This window comes from Gavia stellata, chromosome 2, assembly GCF_030936135.1.
Source record: "Gavia stellata isolate bGavSte3 chromosome 2, bGavSte3.hap2, whole genome shotgun sequence".
NCBI lineage: Eukaryota > Metazoa > Chordata > Aves > Gaviiformes > Gaviidae > Gavia > Gavia stellata.
In genome coordinates this window covers 44,828,260-44,850,011 of record NC_082595.1, presented here as the reverse complement: position 1 = coordinate 44,850,011, position 21,752 = coordinate 44,828,260, and the positions used below count along the sequence as shown (strand labels likewise).

At 36.5% G+C, this 21,752-nt stretch overlaps 1 protein-coding gene across 4 annotated transcripts in view; it reads right to left on the bottom strand.

The window, feature by feature from the left end:
* The window catches only part of ZDHHC14 (zinc finger DHHC-type palmitoyltransferase 14), a 110,768-nt gene that overhangs the window by 24,549 nt on the left and 64,467 nt on the right, over nucleotides 1-21,752 (bottom strand). For all 4 annotated transcript variants that reach the window (XM_059829872.1, XM_059829887.1, XM_059829879.1 and 1 more), the window contains exon 3: nucleotides 11,545-11,703. In XM_059829872.1, coding sequence (XP_059685855.1) covers nucleotides 11,545-11,703 — 159 coding nt within the window. The remainder of the gene's footprint in view (nucleotides 1-11,544; nucleotides 11,704-21,752) is intronic.

The following is a 21,752-nucleotide window of genomic DNA, read 5'->3' as shown; positions in this document are numbered from 1 at the left end:
GAAAAAAGGGAGTATCTTAATGAAACCTTACAGCTTTTAAAGAAATCAAAGCATGGCTGAGGTGAGCTCGTGTTAAACTAACAGCATTATTGTGATAAATTGTGCAGTCAGACCAATAAACATGTATTTATCCACTGTCACATGCAGCAGTACCAACTCAATTGGGTGTTATTTTTTCAAAATAAGGATTTTTTTCTTCCAGTGACTCTTCTACTCAAAATTGGAGTTTTTTATGTTGTTTTATTTATATCTGTCATGATCACACCTCTGACTTTTATGTCTACCATCATCTCATCCATCCATTATGGTATATGAAATATTTACACCCTCCCGTTTCCTTTTATTGCTTCACTCAAAATATTCTCCATGCTAGACCACCTGTTCTTTCACTTAAGAGTTGACACTGCCATACAAAACAATTCAAAATAGCAAAACCATTCACATAAGCCATTTTTCAAGTGTTAAGATTCACACAGTCTTGTAGAATTTGCTTATGCTTTTTGGGTTGGATTTTTTTTTAATAATCTGTTCAATCTTGCAGGAATTTTCTGTAAACTACATGGTATAAAAATTGGTAGACGTCATCTGAATGCTCTGTTACCCTTTGCACTATAGGCTCCCTCTTCCTTTTACTAAACCAAACCCTTTCCCTTTATTTTCCTGAGAGATTAACTTGTTCATGAGACAGGAAAAGGCCAGGGTGGGTCAGAAACTAGTGTCCTCAACACAGGGGAAATGCCACAGCGCTGGAAAGGGGCAGAGGGAACAGTTCACTTTTCTTTTCCCATGGCAGCCTGGACCCCCGCTTCCCATCCCAGTATGCCAGGTAACGGAAACAGAGCAATTGTCAGGGAAAAAAAAATGGCATTTCCTAACTTTGCTTTGGATAGATTACACTGACAGAATTTTAAATTTTTTAATCAAATCCAAGATCGTAACATAAGACAGATGCTCTCTCGCTGACTCCCTCTCACGCTCTGATCCTTGTGCAAATCCTGTTTTGTTTTCTGTGACTTTTATGCCTCCATTGACATACAATATCAAACTATTTGTAATTCCACAGGAAAGGTGCGCTATAAATTTGAAGTCCTTAAGCCACCTGTTAAAAAGGCACATCTGTCCAAGCACACCAGTTTATTTTAGCTATGGCTTTATGTTCAAGACCTGTATTAAAGGTTTTCCTTGAAGGACGTATTTAGGATTATCTTCATTTAAAAAAAAAGTCAAAACAACACGCCCCACAGATTTCTGAGTTCAGCAGACATTCAGGGCTTTTAAAAATGGTTTTGCCTAACAGTTGTTTGGACCACATGTTTCTGCCATAAATCTGTTTCAAATTCCAGTGGGGCTATTCAAGGTGAAGTTACTGAACTTTCTTAGGGTAAGGCTTCAGAAATACTTTGATTTAATGAGTACTGCTAAGAATACCAAGAACTAAACACTCTGGTGTCTAAAAGGGTAGGCGATACTACCTTTATTCAGTGCAATACATTTGTATTCCCAAAATAAGTTGACATTGCATTGGAACAGTGCTTAGTTTGACATTTGTGCTTCTGATTGAGACCTGTTCTGATAAACACTTTACTTCATTTGATGGGCACCTAATACAACACATGAGCAAATAATAACACAAAGAAAAATACAGTTATAGAGCCTTTTAAAGAACAAAATCCTAGAGTACTTTTGTACCCTACTGCTTCAGAAAATAATACAAATAAATAATGACATGTCTTTGGAAGACGAATTCCGTATATACACATTCATTCTCTTCTATGCTGACACAGTAGGAATCAACAAAATATATTGACATAAAGCTCAGTTTCTAGCCATGAAACAATATTTAGATATATGTAAGATGTTTGTAAAGTAGAAATGGTCAGAAAAAGCTAGTTGGATATGAAAAACACTTCTACAGTGTTAAATCTGAATCAACTCTAATGAAAAAGGAGAAGTATTAAAGGGTTTACCTGAGTGTTATAAATGAATAACCTGGGCCTCATTTTTCTCAGTCATAAAATAGAAAGGGATGTGACATTTATGCTATATGCCACAAACCAGTATATTAAAAAGCAAGGGATTATTCTACTCAGCAGAGCATAAATATGTAAATGCAAGTTAAAGATAATAGCCTTATAGCTTGTGAGCTGCTCTGGTTAGTTGTTAATGCAAGAGAAAAAAGGCAGTCCTGGCAAAAAGAACAGACACATACTAAGCAGAAGCTTCTAACGCTGTTAAATAGAAACTCTCTCAAATCTAGAGCTGTTTCTTCTTCCTTACAAAAAGACATGGCTTAATAAGTATTAATGAAGAAATAACACAATATCTTAAGGTTTACCTCTGGCACTCCAGATGCCTGCAAACTGAACAACCAATGATTTGGAAAAGGAAGGTCTGCCTGACATCTTTACTTGGCTTGGACAATGTTGGCAGCAAAATGAAGATTTACCTTCACTAAGAAATGAAAGACTACTGACACTGAGAAAAACCAGGAATTCTGCCCCTTGTAAACTTAAAATGCAGAGCAAATACAAATGCGACTGATTTTTATTAACAGTCTTTTTAGAGGTGATGACTGTATTCTGGTTTAAATTTATAGGCTATAGTTAACGTGCTGCTGTATTCTATCATACATTTGTGACAAGGTTAATGTAAAAATATTTGAGGCAAATGAAGAGAATCAAAACACTGGTAATACAAACTCTTGTTAATAAAAAGTGTATTAGAACTCTTAATGAGGGAGGAAGAAAGCTGCAAGGGCTAAAAAGTTTGTCTATGGAAGCAGCCCACGGACAAAAAAGTTGTGATAGATCATCCTCCTGCACTCAATTTTAAGCAAAAGCAGCAAGGTATTTGCCTTCAGGATGTGGTATGACATTACAGTCATATCTACCTAATTGAGAACTAAAACAGATGGCCCAGCTTCTCCCCTTTTAGCAGTCCTGTGAACAATCTCTTGCCTGTGTGCTCATGGCTCTCCATCCTCGGGCCAAGTCTAGTGGTCATTTTACCCTGTGGGGAACTGGTTGACAGAGCTAGATGAACTTAAAACTATGGTTAATTTTCTGTTGCCTAGCTCCCCAGACCAGCTCATCACAGTATCAAACACCAAAGCCGGCCCAAGTGAAGCAGTGAGAACACACTGCCAGAGAAGGGATGAAATGACCCTTTCAGATGCAGCTAAGTATTAATTCAGCTTAGCTGTAACACCAACCTTACTACAGACTAACACTTATCAGGACTGCAGGAGAAATCCAGTTTAGATTAATTTTTCAGGGTCTGAGAACAAAAGCCGAAGCAAACAAAAAAGACTGAAAAAATGTGTGAACAGTTTATAAGGTGAAGTGTCAATGAAAAGAGGAGATGGGTAAATGGAGACTAAAAATGCTGCTATAAAGAGCACAGAAAACCAAAGAGGTAAGAAACCTCAAGAGCTGTCAGTAAACCTGCAACAGTGACTTTATTTTACTAGTCTTTCCCAAGTGATCAGCAATTTCAAATTTGGATAATAACTTCTGAGGATAGCCAGCACCCCCATAACCAAATCCTAAGGGTGAGGCTTCACAAGATAACCGAGCCAATCTAAAAGCTTAGTAGCAGTGAAAGAGATAGTCAGATGCTGCCTTTCCAGCCACTTCATCCTGCTTCCTTCTTTCATTGTCTAAGCTGCTGATGAGTCAGGTCAGTTCCCTGAATTGGCAGGAAAGAAAAAATGGAATTTTTGTTCATTGCTTAGTGAGAAAAACTCACTTACCAATGGCTGTGTGTTACTAAGGGCTATGTGAACAGGCACAAAGGAGAGAATCACACAAGTGGGGAAAAAAAAGAGGATGAAGTTCAGATACCGTCCCTTTGGAAGCAGCAAGCTGTCAGCATGACTCAGTGGTCTCATAAACACTCACCTATTAACATATGCTAACTGGATGACAGAAGAACATAAAAGTTACATGATACTTCAGTCATTTCTCTCTATTTTTACCTTCCCTGAAACATTTACATTTGAAAACTTGCTTAAGAAACATTAACTGCTGGATATCTCAGATAAAAACAAACCCGGCAACATTTCCCATTTCAATAAGCAATGGTCTTACAGATGGAGAGTGTCTCCTTCAGAAGCCACACTGAAGCATGTTCCTTGCTGCTCAGAACCAGAGAGTCAAATCTCTACTTTTCCACAGCACACCATGTAGACTCTTAAATCCTTAAGTGTTCAGCTTCCATTTTTCAACCACTACGCTCCAGGAAAACACATACAAAATGACCCCAATGCTTTCCTTCCTCTTTCAAAACATTTAACAAAAGCTTTATAATTTACAAGGAACAAAACAGCATTTTTACATGGAACATTTGTAGGCCAGCTTGGCCCTTCAGTTTGCAGCTTTTCTCATCTGTTCACACTGTGATCTCAGAAACATTTATTATTATTATTTATGAACTGCTTACTTTTTCCTTTGCTCAACTGGATCACTGCATGCCAACATACATTTTCTAAAGCTTAATGTGAAGGCAGGTCTCAAAGACAAAAAGCCTACAGGTGCAAAAATATCTAGGTCCCATTACTAGGAGATTCCAATGAGCATAAGTTAGAATTCACTTGCTAGTTCTTCCATCCCATTCAAGTAAAGCGTTATGGGGCAAAGTTACAAACCTAAGGCATTCACCGAATGTTACCGTCTTTATTTAACACACACAAACATGCATCCCAGGACTGGGAAGAGTCAACAGCCTGCTATTCAAATCTTGCATCAAAAAAAAAAATCACATTATGAGTCAACCAGTTGGGCCAGCATTACTCAAAATTACTTTTGATAGTAGCAGTACAACATAGGACTACAAATTCCATTGTCATTGGCGCACACAGAGCAATTATGTAGAGATACCGACACATCTGTACGTATTTATAATGATGACAATTACAGCTTTTTGTAGGACTATGATGTCATGATATGACCATATCTATTCAGGTTTATTGACTTGATATTTTGTATGACAAATGGTACTTTCAGAATTTGGTTGCTCTTGAAATGTTTAGAAAAACAAATGAGGTTTTTAAAAGTCCATATAAGGAATACTTTTTATTACAAAAAGTATTTATTTTCTTCTAAGATACAGCAGTTCAATCCCAACAGCCTGCTGAGAGTCATGTATGCATGCACAAAAGCAAATATAACTGTGACATTAAGTCCTTTACAGTCAAGAAAATTGTTCATTTAATAATTTTTAACAAAAACACTGATGGAACTTGCCATCAGTTGGCAACAAGCAAATATATGGATCAATTTAACTTACACAACATTCACCTGTGTGACAGTCATTCCTCTGACAATGGCTTTGCTGTTACTTTTGTGGAATGAAATCAGAGTAGAAATTTATACGGAAAAAAATGGTGAATAACAAAAGACCGATTGCAAGTTACATTTATATGCATGGTGATGTTATTTTAGAACATCTGTTATGGACAATGCACAATGGATCCTTTAAATCACCAAGCTTCAGTACTTTTGTACTCTGATCCCAAATCAAAACACCCCAAGAAAACCAAACAGAACAGAAAGAGCCTTCTAGCCTCAAGTTTACATTGGGGAAACACCAAAGGTTTACTTCAGATGACATTCTGGACACTATACTAATTTCTACAAGGTGATGCAAACTGAAAGAGCAATATAACATTGGGAAAGATGGGCCTCTATTAATGAAATAAATTAATAATGTACATGAATATCTACAACAAACAGTCAATCAGAAACACAAACAGAAACATAAGGGCTACTCAACAAATATTTCACTCTCAATTGTTTAAATACTGTCCCAGACAGCTAAGCTATTTGGGTGGGTTTTTTTAAGAAAATCAGTTGCAATGTCAACTTCAGTAGTGGCAGACTAATGTTATTCACAAAAAGAAAGTAAACATGCTTAATTTTTAAAATAAAAACAGCAATTGATTCATTAGGAAAACATCCAGCCATTGTCCTAGGATAGCTCATAGTAATTAAACTATATTGTCACATACCTCACTTCACTGCTACCTCTGATAATAAATGTTGACTAATTAACAACAAACCCCTTTGCATGCACATTAATGGTGACATTTTCAAAAGCAGCAGCGGCAGTTTAGAATGACTGCTTTTTGATAGGTACGAAGAGTGCACAGCAAAGGACCTCATTGCTTAACAATCTTACATTCCTATTCTTGTCAATACAATACCTTCACACATTGTGAACCAAAAAAGTGCCAGAGACACACCCAACCGTGGAGGAGAGTTACAAACCCCAACTCGTCCGTAGGGGAAGTGTGGTATCCTTACCAGGTATCAGCATCCACAAAGTTCACGGCTTTGTTCCTCTCTTTTCTACATGAAAGCACATTTTTTTTTTTTTTTAACACACTTCTGTTGGTGCCTTGTATCTGCCTTTGAATTCCTAACCATCTTTCAAATTGTTACTGCACCAAATGTAAATATTTGTTTAATTGCTTAGGTTCCTAATATTTTTTTTTTTATTATTTTTTCCTGCTAATTTCTCTATTTAATTTTTACTCTGACATCTGACGTTTACAACATCTTTTACACAGTTGGGTACTGTGATCATCTCTGCTTTTTTTATATGCAGACCAATACATAAGCTGCAACCTCTCTCTGAAGTAACCTATAACACTATTATCTTTTTTGAAGAGACTTTCTGATGTATTTCCCAGTGCTTTGGCTTAGACTTAAAAACTCTTTGACACACAGGCCACGCTCCCTGAACTTCTAAAGTGTATCTATTGCACAGATGGCACAATCATAAACAAATAATATCTCACTTCTGTAAGTGCTGGTATGTACTCCGTTTGGCAGCTTTTTGGGTGCCCTAAAAAGGTAGCACAAACAAGAAGAGCCAAAGCCATTTCTCACATGTAAAAACTGGGAAAAAATATATAAGAAAAAAAAAAAGACGTAACAGTCAACTTTATAGTTTTAACTGTTCAGCTAAAGAGTCACATCAAGAGACCCAGAGCTAAGGTTTAACAGGTTCAAAAATCAGACCCCAAAATGAAGTGAAAATTGTACTCTCTTCATTGCAGGAAATGTAAGGGAAGAAATTGGCAAAGGTCATGAAAAGGAACTTAAAGCAAGAAGGGAGATAATAAGGTAATGAAGGAAGAGTGCTACAGAATGGAATTAAAACCAAGCAAAACAAAGTCCTTATATCAAGTAAATACACACTGATTATAAAGGACCACGAAGTCCTGGGAAAATTACTCTCAGACACAGTGTTGGTATTATAAAAACCAAACTGTTCCAATGCCACCTCTCAGCCTGTTTTTGAAATAATTTGTGTTCTCCAGGCTAGAAGATGGTGGTATCTGGAGTGACTACAGGGAAGAGCTTCTCCCCGAAGACACTGGTAATTCTCACTCTTTGTCTTACACTGCGTGTGTTATATGTTACATGTGGTTTAAAAATTAATTCCCCATTTTAAGAAAATAAATTCAAAACACTGGTGCCTAATCTGGGAAACTACTTTTAAAAACAATTATTTTATTAAAATTCTGCTGTTTGGCATACTGCTGGGTACATAACACCTTGTATTTCTGAAACAATAAATTAATGTAGTCCGGTCAAGACCAAAAACCAAAAGATGATGCCTATAATTGCCTGGGAGAAGCGCTTTAGAGAAGCAATGATTTAACCAGAAAGGGGGTGTCTATTGGCTTCTAATAGGGCATATTTCCTGTCAAAATTTCTGTCAAAATCTTGACACTTTGACACATGTTTAGAGTCTATAGAAAAACAGTCAGACTTACAAGTGAGAGGAATCCTATCTCCTACAGAAAACAGAAACATCAGTAGAAAATGCCAGTATGGTACATGCGGCTTCAGCACTACTGGCATCCTGGTTCCCCATCTCAAAAAGTTTGTATTAGGTACAAAGAAGCTAACTAGGATCCATCAAGAGCTACTGAAAAGAAAGTGATAACCCCCCCCCCCCCCCCAGGGTTCAAGAAGGCCTATGCTGAAAACTTCTCAGTGTGTGAGAATATTCAGCGGGAAGCATCCCTGCACACTTTCCCTCTTCTCCTGTTCTTCCCGAGGGATCCACTCTGGCCATGGCGGAAAACAGGCTACTGCACGAACAAAAACTTTGACCTGACTTAGTATGCCATTGTCATGTTCATCAGCGATCTCTGAAAAATCGAACTAAATGTTTCAAAGTTAAATTGTGACATCCAATTTAAAAAATTTGAGCTTTGCATCCTCTGTGGCAAAAAAAATAAAATCATGTGTTGAAAGAAATACAGTGGAACTGAAGAAGAGAAGCTATCTTTATCCATCAATCGCACACAAATTTACAATATACAGGTTTTTAAACAAATAAAAAGGCCATGTTCTCTTAGATTAATATAAATGGTGGATCTCCTCTTCCACCATGCTGGTTTTTTGCCTTAGTCTAAATCAGTTACTTCACTTGATAAGTAAAACTGTGGCATGTGAATGCAAGGAAGGCTTTAGACATTTAGATTATTGGACTAAGTTGCTTTACTGCTTGCTAATCATTATTCAGTGTTTCTTGTTAGTCAAATAAAAATCTCTTGTCAAATCCCAGCAATAACTAGCTTGAATTTATGATCAGAGTTTATGTCTGCTGTGTTTGTTGTTTTTTTTTTTTAAGTCTATCTCGTGTGTTTATGTGTACATTATTTTAAATTAATTTATAATTTTAAAGCAACATAATGGTATACAATGAGGGGCTAACTTCCACTGCCATTCACAAAGGCAGTTAAAGAAAGTAAGTCTGAAATACATCCAAGATATTTGCTTCAGGGCAACCAAATTTTTGAAGGCATTACATAAATGCAACAGAACGTGTTTATATGAAAATCCAGATTTTTCTGGATACTACCACGAAAATAAAGGAGTTTGTAAAGCTAAAGGAGTTTGAAGTATTACTATGGGTAGAACTCAATATTTTGGGGGGTTTTTTAAAGCTACTTCTTCATATTTTTATCTAAATATACTATGTATCCATTTACAAAAAAATTTAGTGATGAAATGAAAATCAGAAACAAGATCAAGTAACAGATATGCTTACTAGACAACTAGAAAGTTAGGTTTAATTCAAAAGGGGGAAAAAAACAACGATGAATAAATTTTTGTATGTACTTACATATTTAAAATGCTGCTACAAATTCCTTACAAAATGAAAAGCATCAATAGAAAATACAGAATGAAAGAATCTCTCTGTCACACTGCATTCATTTGCCCAGTATCATAAAACACATTTAGGTAAAAGTACTCTTTTTTCTGAGCAGCGAGTGCTGGTTTGAAGAAGGACTCCATGCCTGTGTCACATATTGTCTGTAGTTAGTTTATAACTATGTAGCAAAAGCTTCAGGAACTATGTGGTAAAAATGAACACATCGCCACATTGTAGTGAGTTGCAATCGTAAGTTACTTAAATATCTGTATGCTTGTGAAGTAGGAATATTTTTGCATTGGTTTAGTTACATCAGTAAGGAACTAGCAAATGATAATGGCACAAGAACACTCATTGCTATTACAAGATTTATTCACAAACTAAAATTAAATAAAAAGCATCATCATAAAGACAATCCTAACTAAAGAGTGGAGGTAAACTGCATAACATGTTCTGATTAAGTGTACGCTCTTAGACTGTTAGTTTTCCACAAACACATGAGCAGTCCAATTTTCTTGACACCTATTTTTCACAGAAAATTAGTTGCATGTACTTGTAGATTTCACTTTTTGCATTCAATGATGCTGAATATTTATATGACAAATACCTGTACCTAATCAGGAAACAAAAATACTATGCAACGTACCCTGAAAAAGTCATAGTTGATTGTAACTCCCATTATAAACGCTGAGGAGAAAAACCACAGCAAATCCATTCCAATAAATGGATGGAATTACTTTAAAACAAATAACTTCGAATCAAAAAATGTGCAAGAGAAAATTACAATGATCATACCTACTTTATGAGCAGAAAAGACTAACCTTCTTGGATAGAATTATCACTTAAATGAGTCATTTGCTCAGACTCTTTTCTGATATACATTCATAATAATTCATACCTGTTGCTTCATCACAGACATAAAAAACAAAGATTGTTTAAGTTGTTTCTCCCCCATCGCTAATTGTATGTTTCAGAGTAGGTTTTCCAAATTTAGTATGAAAAGGACACAATCAGATTACAGAATAACCTGCAGAAAAATCCTTCATATCAATTTATTAAAAAAAGCTGAAACACTTAGGATGTGCGTGGGGGAGTTGCTGTTATTTATGCACTCTCTTGGTAAAGACAACAGCCTTTAATTTTTATTTACTGCACTGATCAACAAGTGCATTTTCACATTATCAGGCTTGCTGAGCAATACCACAACACTGTCCAGGTTGTCCAGGTTACACATTTTATATAATATTTTTCTGAAAATGCGTCAACTGCAATTCATAAACATCCCTACTTGCCAAGTTCAATAGTTTTTACAACACTTACAAAATTCTAACACGTCAGAAAAACTTATTTACTGAAGGAACCATCTACAGATACCAGTAAATTGTATAGGGCCAAAAGGCTAAACTTTTCACTGTGATGTAAGCATACTCCCTAAATTAACATCTAAACATGAAACTGTAATTCTTCCAATGGCTGCTTTATATCTAAAACTATCACTGCTGAATGCTGCAATTACATTTCTCAGCTGGAGACATCTTTCTACATTATTTTCTTGAACGCGTAAGATCCAGGCTCAACAGTGTGCTAATCAGCTGCACTAAACTCTAAATGTGATCTAATTAACTAGAAAACTACTCAGCTTTCATTGGTGGGTTTTTCTGGTTTGCTTTTAAATCCAAGCATATCTTAATCACCTTGTCTGCCCTCCAAAGAAAATAGTCATGAAAAAAGACAAGGTGTTCAGAGGACAAAAACCCCCTAGCATTACAAAATATCCTTAGGTCCTGACATCATCTACTCAGTCTCAAAACAGCATGCTTGCCCAATAATTTCTGATAGATTCTGACTTTAAAATTTCTGGTCTTAGAACTGTTCAAAGATAAGAATCACCTACAGTGTATATTCTGGTCACAGTACAAGCCCCAACCATTTGAATAGCACCATACAGTTAGTCTGAAATGAACTGGAGAAGCAGCTCCTTGGCCTCAAGTCAGTTTGGTGAAGGAAACAATTCTGAGAGTCCCGTAAAGCTTGGTTCTCTCCGTACTAGGAAGTTCATCACACATACTGTTGCAGCCCTATTTGAATTGGGTGTGTTCTTTGTCTTGTGGAGCAGGTTAGGAAAGATGTATGCATCAGAAAATATCTATCCTACCCGGATTATCAACAACTATCTGTTAAGCCAAATCTCCTCTTCTCCCTCCTCTAAAATTCTTAACATTTAACAGAGCTTGTAGGAAAGAAGGATGAACACAGCAAATGACCTCAAGAGTAATCTTGTCACTAACTGATTCTTTTCTCTTTCATATCAAAAGTATTCATAATAATATATAAGCTACTAAATTGAACATATTTTTTTTTTTTACTCACCTACGCAGTTATCACAAAGGCTGCAATGTGAGGCACGAGGTGGGCGGAAAATCTTGCAAGTAAAACAATATTTTAGTTTCACTGTCTGTCCATTGATGATGACTTCTTTTGTTCTGGGAGGGGGGCGGTATCCTCCTGAACTGGAACCATTTGCTATATCTAAACATGGAAATACAACACATTAAATTTTTCACATGAGCTATGGTGTATGCACAGAACTGTCCTTGATGGCAATTTATAGGAAGTTTCAAATTTATATTAACACACTTAAAATAAACAATTTTTTCCCTTCTCTTTCTCCTAAAATAGCAAAAAGATAATTAATTACAAATAGCATTCATAGCCAATCAATTTGAATTAAAAAAAAAACCCAAACCCAATTCTCGAATGCTGACCGCTACCTTGATCTCAAAATTCTTACACTCTCATATCCCCTAATAGTTCATAGAGAATACATTAAAGACAACTCTGACTACTGGTGCAGGATGGTAAAACCTGGACAAGTTATCTTTAGGATTTTCCTGAATTTTTTAAGAATTCCTGTAATAACAAATACTCTCTCTACAAGTGCTGCAGAAATTCTAGAACCTAGTATAGAATCCGCACATTTACTTAAGCAACAGCAGCTCTGTCATTAGAGCTTGGCACATGGTAGAAATAAGATCAATCATCTCTTAAATGCACATTCAGCTCTTGCTGTTTCAAAGCTCGGAAATCTTACGCCCAGTGTTACTTTTACACATCTTAAAGTTTGTTTGTTGCATAAAAAAAGTTTCCAACTACCTCATTTGGTACAAGTGGTGGGGGTTTTGTTTGCTTGCTTTCGTTTTATTTTAGGACAACAGCATTCATTTTTCCAGCAACTAAACGACTGATTAAGCTAAATCATTAAAGTTCCATTTTGTCCTTCAAATGCTCCCAAGCTGAGCTATACTCTGAAAGTTGAACATGTAAAAGTGGTACGTTTTTCTCAGTTTATCTGTTTTTGTGTAATCACAATCAAACCAAACCACAGAAGTGAAAAACCCACAAATTATTACTCTTGGACAGACAGAACAGGAAGAACAATAGGAAAGTAAAATAAATTATTTTCCAATGTATGAATGAAAGTACACTTTGAAGTCACAGTCACCTGCACAACTGTGTTTTAAGTTGTCCCCCTCACTTTCATGTTGGACAAGCATGGGGCTGGATGACAGGTTACAAAATGATCCATGACTTGTATTTGAGCTCAGATTGTTAGAAATCTCACCCACAATTACAATTTCTGCCAGGTCTGCAGACGTATTTACACAGCCTACAAACTACACATTTGCCAAGGGGGCAACTAGAAAACCTCCCACCTAGCAAGGTATTCAAATCAGTGACAGCATAGCTGTGCTAGCAAAGGTGTAATTATACAACATGCTAGATTTGGCAGCAAATCTAGCTTAAGAAGTTCCCATCTGCACCACGCTCACCTGCTCCATAAATACGCATCAACAGAAGTATTTTTTGGACTGTAAACTTGACCACTGAAACAAACAGACTTCAGGAAACTCTCTTGGAGAAGAAGGCGGAAGGAGGGGAGCAATAGCTAAGAATGACGAAATCAGGGTGTGAAGCTCCTAAGCACCCCTTATGAGAATGAAGTGGTGAACACTGAAGAAACAGCAGCTTAGAAGCAGCCTACTAGACCATGATGAGGTGCAGACATTTGCTTGTGTTGGATCTAAACCAACCCCTGCAACGTTCCTGGGATGCTAGGCAAGGTCCTATGATCTGCACGTGGAAGTATGGATTACTGTGTGGCTCCCATAACAATCAATAATACCGATTTTGACCTCAAGGCCAATACTACTTGACACAGTATTTTTTATTAATTATTGCATTACAAGCTACTAGTGTATTTACATGCTGAAGCACAACTAGACAATAAAAGTTGTTTAATGTGCAATATGGACATTATCTTAATTTTCTATTTGTTTTGTTTTTACAGGTATGTTGTTTAAAAGAAACTCATTAATTGAATGATTGTGATTTTAAAGCACTCTAGCAGATACAAGAATTTGATGAGGTCAACAGAAATAATTTAATTTCTTCAGGTTATAGTAAAAAATTTTTTCTACTTCCTTGCATAACAGTTTATTTGTCCTCATGACACATCAGTTTGAGTTAAGTAATTTTTGATTTTTGCATTCTAATTCAGAACTAAGCTGAAAAGATGTTCTTTTGAGGGCACAGCACAACTATGCTTATACTATTTAAAGCTTTACAGAGACATGGATGATTCCTAAATCCAGAAAACAGGGAATGATTTCTTATAATTCAGAGATTACATTAAAAAAGCTTCCATATTTACAATGAAAACTTCTTTTCTGTAGAACAAGTTATCACAGGCTGCATGAAATGCTGAAGTAAGTAACTTGTTGTACTAGTATAGATCTACATAAGACAATATTTTTTAGGGGAGAAAAACACCACAGGAAGTTTTTGTTATTAAAAATCCCTTGTAGCTGATTTTAGTTAGAATCATTGAAAAAGATAAATATATTTTAATACACTGTACTTTCGGTGACATCACCACCAGCAGGCTTGTCCTCCTATAAATTCATGGGCCTTACAAAACACAGTTATGCCCATTTCTGACCATAGTTTGGTCAAGATAGACTTAAACTGTGAACAAAAATGCAGGTCATTAGCCCTAATTAGCTTTTTAACCAATAAAGCATTTAACATGTGCATGCATAACATGTTCATTAATAAACCAATTATTTCCATTTGATACTCATACTCAAATTCAGGTGCATAATTGTCAAAAATAGTAATGAAGCCTGAATTTTATACAGCTGTAGCTTTCTACACTGCTAGAAATGCTGACGCATTGAATTTTCTAAAGTAACACTAATATTTCACGTTTTTTTCTTTTACAAAATCTTATTATTCCTGAATATGTACATAATCATTGAAAGAAAATTACTTAAATCAGTCCAGGTGAATTGTTCAAAAGAAAAACACTCATTTTTCTAATGAAACATTTATGCATTAAAAAATGCACACTGACTAAAACCAGTATTTCCCCACCTTTCAAAAAGTTAAAAAAGTGCACTGTATCCATTTTATTTTAAAATGGGCTCTAGCAGAATCTCAAAGGCAACTTCCCTCTTCTCTGGTGGAGAAGGGACACTACTGGCCAGCCCGTTACACTTACAACACTGGTTTTCTAAGAGGATTTCCTTCCAAACCTTTGCAGGGAAGTTCAAGTTCACAGGGACAGCAAATCCTAGCTCTCTAAGGAAAATTAATCTCAAAATCCAAGGGTGAAAGCTAATGCAAATGAAATTAATGAAATCAGTCGTGCTGACTTTCCATGGAGTCAGGATTTTACCCACAATCTTAAATTGCATAATCAAACCTGAAAGTCCCAGTCTTTCTGTTTATTAACAATTTTTTTCTGGAAACAAGCAACAAGGCAAAGTCAAATGTGCTTGGATTTAATCAGATTTATCTAACCTAAATGTGCTAAACGTGTCCTGGTCTCACAGTGATTTTTCAGACTTCAACGGGACTGCTCATACTTGGGTTCTAACACAGTTAAATCTTTCAGTATCTTTATATCTTTTAATATATGCAGTCCCTTTAAGGCATAATAAGATTAACCTTTACAGAATCATCTTCCCCAAATTAACCTCCATTTGACCATTACTTTTTACATTTTTCTCTTCCAATCCGTTACTGATGTAGTAATGCAAGTTATTTTACAAAAAGGTTAAAATTTTCCCACTAATGGGATTGCCTTCCACCCTCTCTGCTCTGACACATTTTATAACTTCTCTAGCAGTGTTAAATGTTCATGCACTAGATGGGGCTCCAGCATTTTTATTACCCTATTACAAAAACCCCAAACATACAATCCATATCCTTGCAGGACCAAGGTACCTGAACTGCTGCAAGAAAGTCACTCCAAGTATTTAATAGAGATACAGCGCAGTCTAGCAACCTTCTAATGTGACAGAAAACTCCACTTAGATCTCTCAAATTACTATGCTGAAACCAAATGGGAGGTGCTGTTTACATGAGACACAGAGGCTGGAATTTTGTATACATATCACCAGGATTCTCTTGCTCAATCAAGCATTTGCTTTTTTGGTCAATTTTCCTAAGATCCTAGGAAAAACAGTCTCTAGAAGGTCTCTCCATGTTGTCTCTACACAAACTTAACAACCATATTATGCAAGGTTTGCCATCAACTTTAAAGGGTCATAATTTCAATCTTCAAACAATATCATTAGAAAAGTTAGTAAACTGAAGTAGTTGTAATGTTTCCTGCTAGAAAAACAGATAATGCAATGAAAAAAATCTTTATGTATGACCTATAACATCTGAAGAACAAATAAAACCAACCCTCCCCCCAAAAAACCTCTGCAAAACCGCAAACCTCCTATAAGAAATGTCTTCCTGTGTTTAACCACTTAAATCCAAGCTACATGCTTAACAACAGTGGGCTACAAGGGGAGTAATTTATATTTTTTTTTAGGGAAAAGAACTTAAACAACTTTTTCTTGTTTCCAGACAGTAATCTCAGGGACAAACAATACTAGGAACATGGCTTAGTCTGAAACCAGCAGCTAATTGCATTCTTCAGATAATTCTTCATCTGATAGCCAACAAGAAATACCAACCAAATATTGCTCCTGACTTCAGGTAAAATACTTACTGCCTCGATTTCAGAAAAAACTATGTATTATTTTCTTAAGAGTAGACTTGCGTCATCTTCTTGAGGTCTAAAACTTTATGTGAAAGGTATTCTCACTCCCAGAAAGAAATGTAATCTTTAGTGATTTGCTGAGGGAAAGGAGCATAGAGAGTAAGAGCTTTCTGAAAGACTTACCTGATGCACAAAGTAATTTCACTAAATTTATTTTAAGATTGTTGTTTAAAGCATGCAATATCAGGTATGACTATTAGACTATCAAGTTAGTATCCCACCTTTGGAGAGAAAGGAAAACATACCCACATTGTACCCACAAGCAGTATGTATTTGTTCAGGCTATTGTCAATTCTATGAAATGCCTGTGCTGTGGCACATGTTTAATCTTATAAGGCTCTAAGGAAATGAAATGATGCATTTCAAAACAAATGAAAAGACAGGCACGGAACTGTGGAGAAGTCTCAAATGTAATCTTGAGCATCAGTGAAAATTAGAAAGCCAAGACAAAAACAACTTCCAGAGATGGTGTGCTGGTGTAACTAATATACTGAGTTCGGGGCTTTTGAAAAGGCAAAAGAAAGCAAACAGAAACTGCGAAGTGGCCTGAGCTGCTTGTACAGAATAAATTAGGAAGTTAACATGAGTAAGACAGTTACCCTGAAGAAAAATTCAAAGCATTTTCTTGCTATAGATGGGCCTTTTAAAGGCTGGAAGGATAAATTACCATGATCATCTTTTTATTTATCTGCATCACCTATCCAATGCAAAAAACATCAATATTGTGGAAGAATTGTCAATCTTGAATGCATCAAATGGACAAACGCTTTCCCACCTGTGAAACCCATTCTGCTGGGTTTGGTTATCCTTTTAAGCATTCATATTTAGAAGTTTATTATCCTATAAACATTTTTCCACTTGGGGTGACCACACACTAAACTAACTACAAGAGACACATATCATAACTGTAAAGAGGTTACAAAATAAGGCTGCTCCCAGTTTTCACATTCCCATAGAAACAGCCCCTCTCAATATAGTATTTTGTGTGATCAGAGAGGACAAGCTTATATGCATCATGAAAAGGATGCAACTACCATTGGGGTTGCCCTGGATAAAATGACTTTTCAGTTTTCATGAAAGTTATAATCGAAGTAAAAAATACTACATCAGCAAGTTTAATTTCCCATTTAGGAAAAAAAAAAAGAGGTCCTGCTTCATTTGACTGAGATCATAGCACTTTGATAGCAAATAACCCTACATCATCTTCAGTGATTTTGCATTACACAAGCCTCATGCATCTAGTTGCTTTTGTTCTATTATCTTATATGAAAAAATACTGGAGTATTTTAAGACCTATACTCCTTCCCTCTCTCAGGCCAAACACATATATTTCTCATAGGTCATGTTTTCTAGACTTCTCTGTTTTGCTGCCTTCCTCTTGAGTTTCCACACACGGTGTCAAAAACTGGACAATGAACTGAGCTCTCATTATCACCAGGTATTGCAGTATGTCACTTCTGGTTTATGTAATGAGTCTTTTGCTAATGCATTCCAAGAAGTATTTCCCCTTTTTGTCATGATAACACAATGCTGATTCAATCTGTTTGTGGATAATACTCAAGTCCCCTTCTACTCTATCAGTCCGTTTTTACTGTACCATTCAATACTGAGCCCCCTTTTTGTTAGTATTTGATTTCCATTGGCAATCATGAATTTTATATTTGTCCCCTAAATTTACTACGACTATTTAGAGCATATAAAAAAGAAAAAAAATTAAAAAAAAAAAATAAATTGAGCCAAGTGCTTGCAAACTGCCCCAACTCACCATCAACTTCAGAGTTAAGCATATTCCCTTTTTCTTGAGCCCACAATCAGTCTCTGCAAGATCTTACTTAATCACTTACTGTTTGCCAGTAAAGTGTCTTTCCAGAAAGTTGCTCATTGACTTTGTGGAAATCTCATCTAGACTTTATTTCCAGAATTTAGATAGAAAGAATCCTATGCAGGACAGTATCAAGAGTTCTATTACAGTCAAAATTTAGCACATCTTGTTTCTTCTTTTCCACAAAGACAGTTACTCTTTCAAGAAAGGACATCAGTTTGATCTGCTCTTGAAACACTTTGTTGCTTGTTTTGAGTCTTAAATGGCCATAAACCCCACCCCCTGCCAGCCCCAATTCTTACAATTTGATCGTTCAGCAGTTTGCTTCATGCCTTTCCAGACAGAGGATAGTTTCTAGCAATAGAATAGACAGATTTCTATTAGAGTAGAATACTAGATAGACAGATACAGATACAGGATAGTAGATTGACAGATTTTTCTTTTTAACTACTACTTTTCCTCTTCTGACCTGCACTTCCTACCAGCTGGTAAGAAGTGTGCAAGTTCTCTTCTGAGATCAGAGTGTTGAATCCTTCAGATTGCCCTCTGTTATTTCTCATTTCCCAATTACACAGCATGTCTTCAGCTTCTCTCACTTCCTCTGACCTCCAACAGAACCTGTCCTGTTGTCTTCTACTGTTCCTTGCTGGTTGTAACTGACTTTATCCCCCTTTTGGCTCTCTGACGCTTTCCCTGTATGCTTGTGCTACCTCTTTATACTCATCTTTAGAAACCGTCTCTGCTTCTGATACAAGTATCTTTTTGACTGCAATCGTCATAAAACTACAAATACAGACAGAATGGCCTCTTAACTACGCTTCCCAACCTTGCTCTGTATGAGGATAGCTTGATGATATGCATTTAATATAATATTTTTCAGTAAGAGAGGTCCCTTTTGCTTTGTGGAAATCCTTAATTTTTTTGCAATTCCTTTCACTTTCTGTTTTGCTGTGAACACAGACGGTTGGGCTACTACCACCTCACCAAATCCTCAAGAAATAACTGCTTTCCATTCCTGTACCTGGTGGCAGAAACAGCAGCACCGCAGCTCTGTTAATCCTCCATCTTCACCTGGAAAGAGGTGATAGCCTAGATGGAAACATTTCACACTGTCAGCATGAACACCCTGTTTCCAAAAAGTCACTTGAATGAACGGAGTACTGGCAGTTTCTTTAGAAATTCTTATTTTGAGATCTGTTCTCCTTAATCAGCGCATCCTACTTTATGCTTTCTGACGTACAAAAATAAAGTTTAACAAGCTTTAAAAAACTTTCAGAATAACATTCTTAAATCAGAATTCCTCCTCTTGGGACATAAGAGTTTCTCACTGCATCTGTAATAATTTCTGTGAGACTGCTTCCCAAAGAGCCAGGTAGGGCAGAGCAAGTGTTAAGTATCCAAGAACAACTTGAATAGAGTAAAAGCCACAGATTGGACATGTTACATGCACAAATCTTAGAAAAGAAACAATTTGGTAAAGGCATTATTTTTAGGTGATTTATCTGAAGAGTCTCTTGCCTAGAAGTATATTCCTGTTAACCCTGCACCCCATCTTTAGAAGGCGCCTCAAGTTCAAAGGTACAGCAAGTTCCAAGGCCATCAAACCAGAATGATCGTTTTGGAGCCTGTAGAAGTTTTCTTTTGAACTGCAGGAGCCATCCAGCTTTTCCTGCTGCACAGATGCCACTCCACTAGGATACATCTTTTTAGGGCACATTAAAAAAAATATATTTTAACAGTACAAAAATGTCTCTTTCCATTTCCATTCTTGATTCCAGAATCACCATTTTATGGCATAAGGATTTGTTATAGCTACCTAGCTTGTTCCTCTCCCTTAGACTTGCCATAAGTCTTCATGTTTGTGAACTTGAGCCCCAAACTCTGCATTTGCTGGCAATATAGTTCCTCACTTCAAGACTACACTGGCCCTTTTAGGAAGACTACTGGTTTTCCCACTGCTAAAGAAAGGACAGTGGTTTTGATCAGCTCAGCAGTCTGAACCTGTGAAGCAAGTCTTGTGCTACCATTTTCTAAAAAAATTTGTAAACACAAGTTCTGAAATAGTCACACGTGGAAACATTTTGACTCTCCTAATCAACTTTTTAATACAACCTTTTTCTTTTTTCAGTTTCTAATTTATATTTTTCATTTTGCATTTAGCCAAAACTCTGACAGACTCTTTCTTTAAGGATAAAATTATTATTCTCAGTTGCTTATTTAGATTAATTTATTTCCTGACATAGATCAATGTTTCTTTGAACACAGGGTAAATAAGCAATTCCTTGAACAGGAATCTGTGCCTGTATTTTGGACTAAAGCTGGTACCTTATTCTAGGTAAAGGATTCCTTGAAAGAGATCAATGAAACTAGACCGTAACACTGATTAGGAAAAGGTGCCAAATGAATGCTTCATTATATTTTTCTGTATTTTTATGCTTTTCAAAAAAGACTCGGTGCGTTTTTGTAGCCTAAGCTATATACCTTATTTCTGAGGTTTTCAGACGCTTAAGCAAGATGATTCAACCACTTCTGAAACTCAATGAATAGCAAACATTTTAATACCTCTGTCATATTAGGGAATTTGAAGAAAGGAGCTGAAACCTAGCACATGCTGTAGCTTTTGAGCTTAGCATGCACATTTTCTGTACAAATTTTGGCAGAAGAAAATTGGGGGGGGTGGGGTGGGGGGCGGGGGGAGGTCACAGTTCAGATATCCGCAGCAGCAGCTTGTAAGAGGTATAGAGTTAACTTCCAGATTTCTTTACTGCAGAGCACATGTTAAGTCCATTTACGAACAGATTATGAACACTTCATCATCCCAGAGAAACTAAGGATGTAACGTTCCAGCAGATCTGGGTTCATTGGAGACTGCTGCCATCAAGCACTCAGGGCAAGGAACCTGACTCTCCCTCCTACCACCTTCACAAGAAAGAGGAGGCACCTGCCCAACCCAGAGAAAGGAAAAGCTTTGAGGAAATCCCATCACAGAAACACAAGGTGAATAAAAAGCCGAGTGGAAAGAAAGATCAGAAAAAGAGGAAGGAGTGACAGACAACTAAAGATGCAACCAAGTAGGATCCAGGTAAGAGCCATAGAGGCAGGGCTGAACAGAAGTGTAAGAAAGACAGGGCAGAACTCAGGGTGTATGTACCTACCAGATGCAATACAAATAAGAGGCAGAAAAGAGACCCAGAGTGGACTCTAAACACCAGAAAGCACAGGATTCTCCAGAAAGGGGAACCAAAACCCAAAGAACTTTTTGGAACAAACTGCAGTAACTTGTTTCTGTGTCAAGGCCCTAGTAACAAGTGCATTGTTATAGTGCTGCCTTCTGCCTTACCTGTCTGGGTTTCCATTACTCAAAAAACAACTTACTGCTCTTTTGATTTTTTTTTTCTTTTGTCTTTATAACCACTGGATTATAAAAGTAATGCATCTAAGCCACTTTCTATGCCAATTAGCAAGCATTCAACATACCGCATCCTTCAAATGGAGCCAAGAACACGCTCAGTTAATATTTATAGCCTATTTATATGTCTGCCATTCTATAAGAATACAGAATTAAACTGCACATCATAAAAACTCTAAAGCGACTATTACACCACATCCATTTCAAAACCATAGATGCAATTAAATATT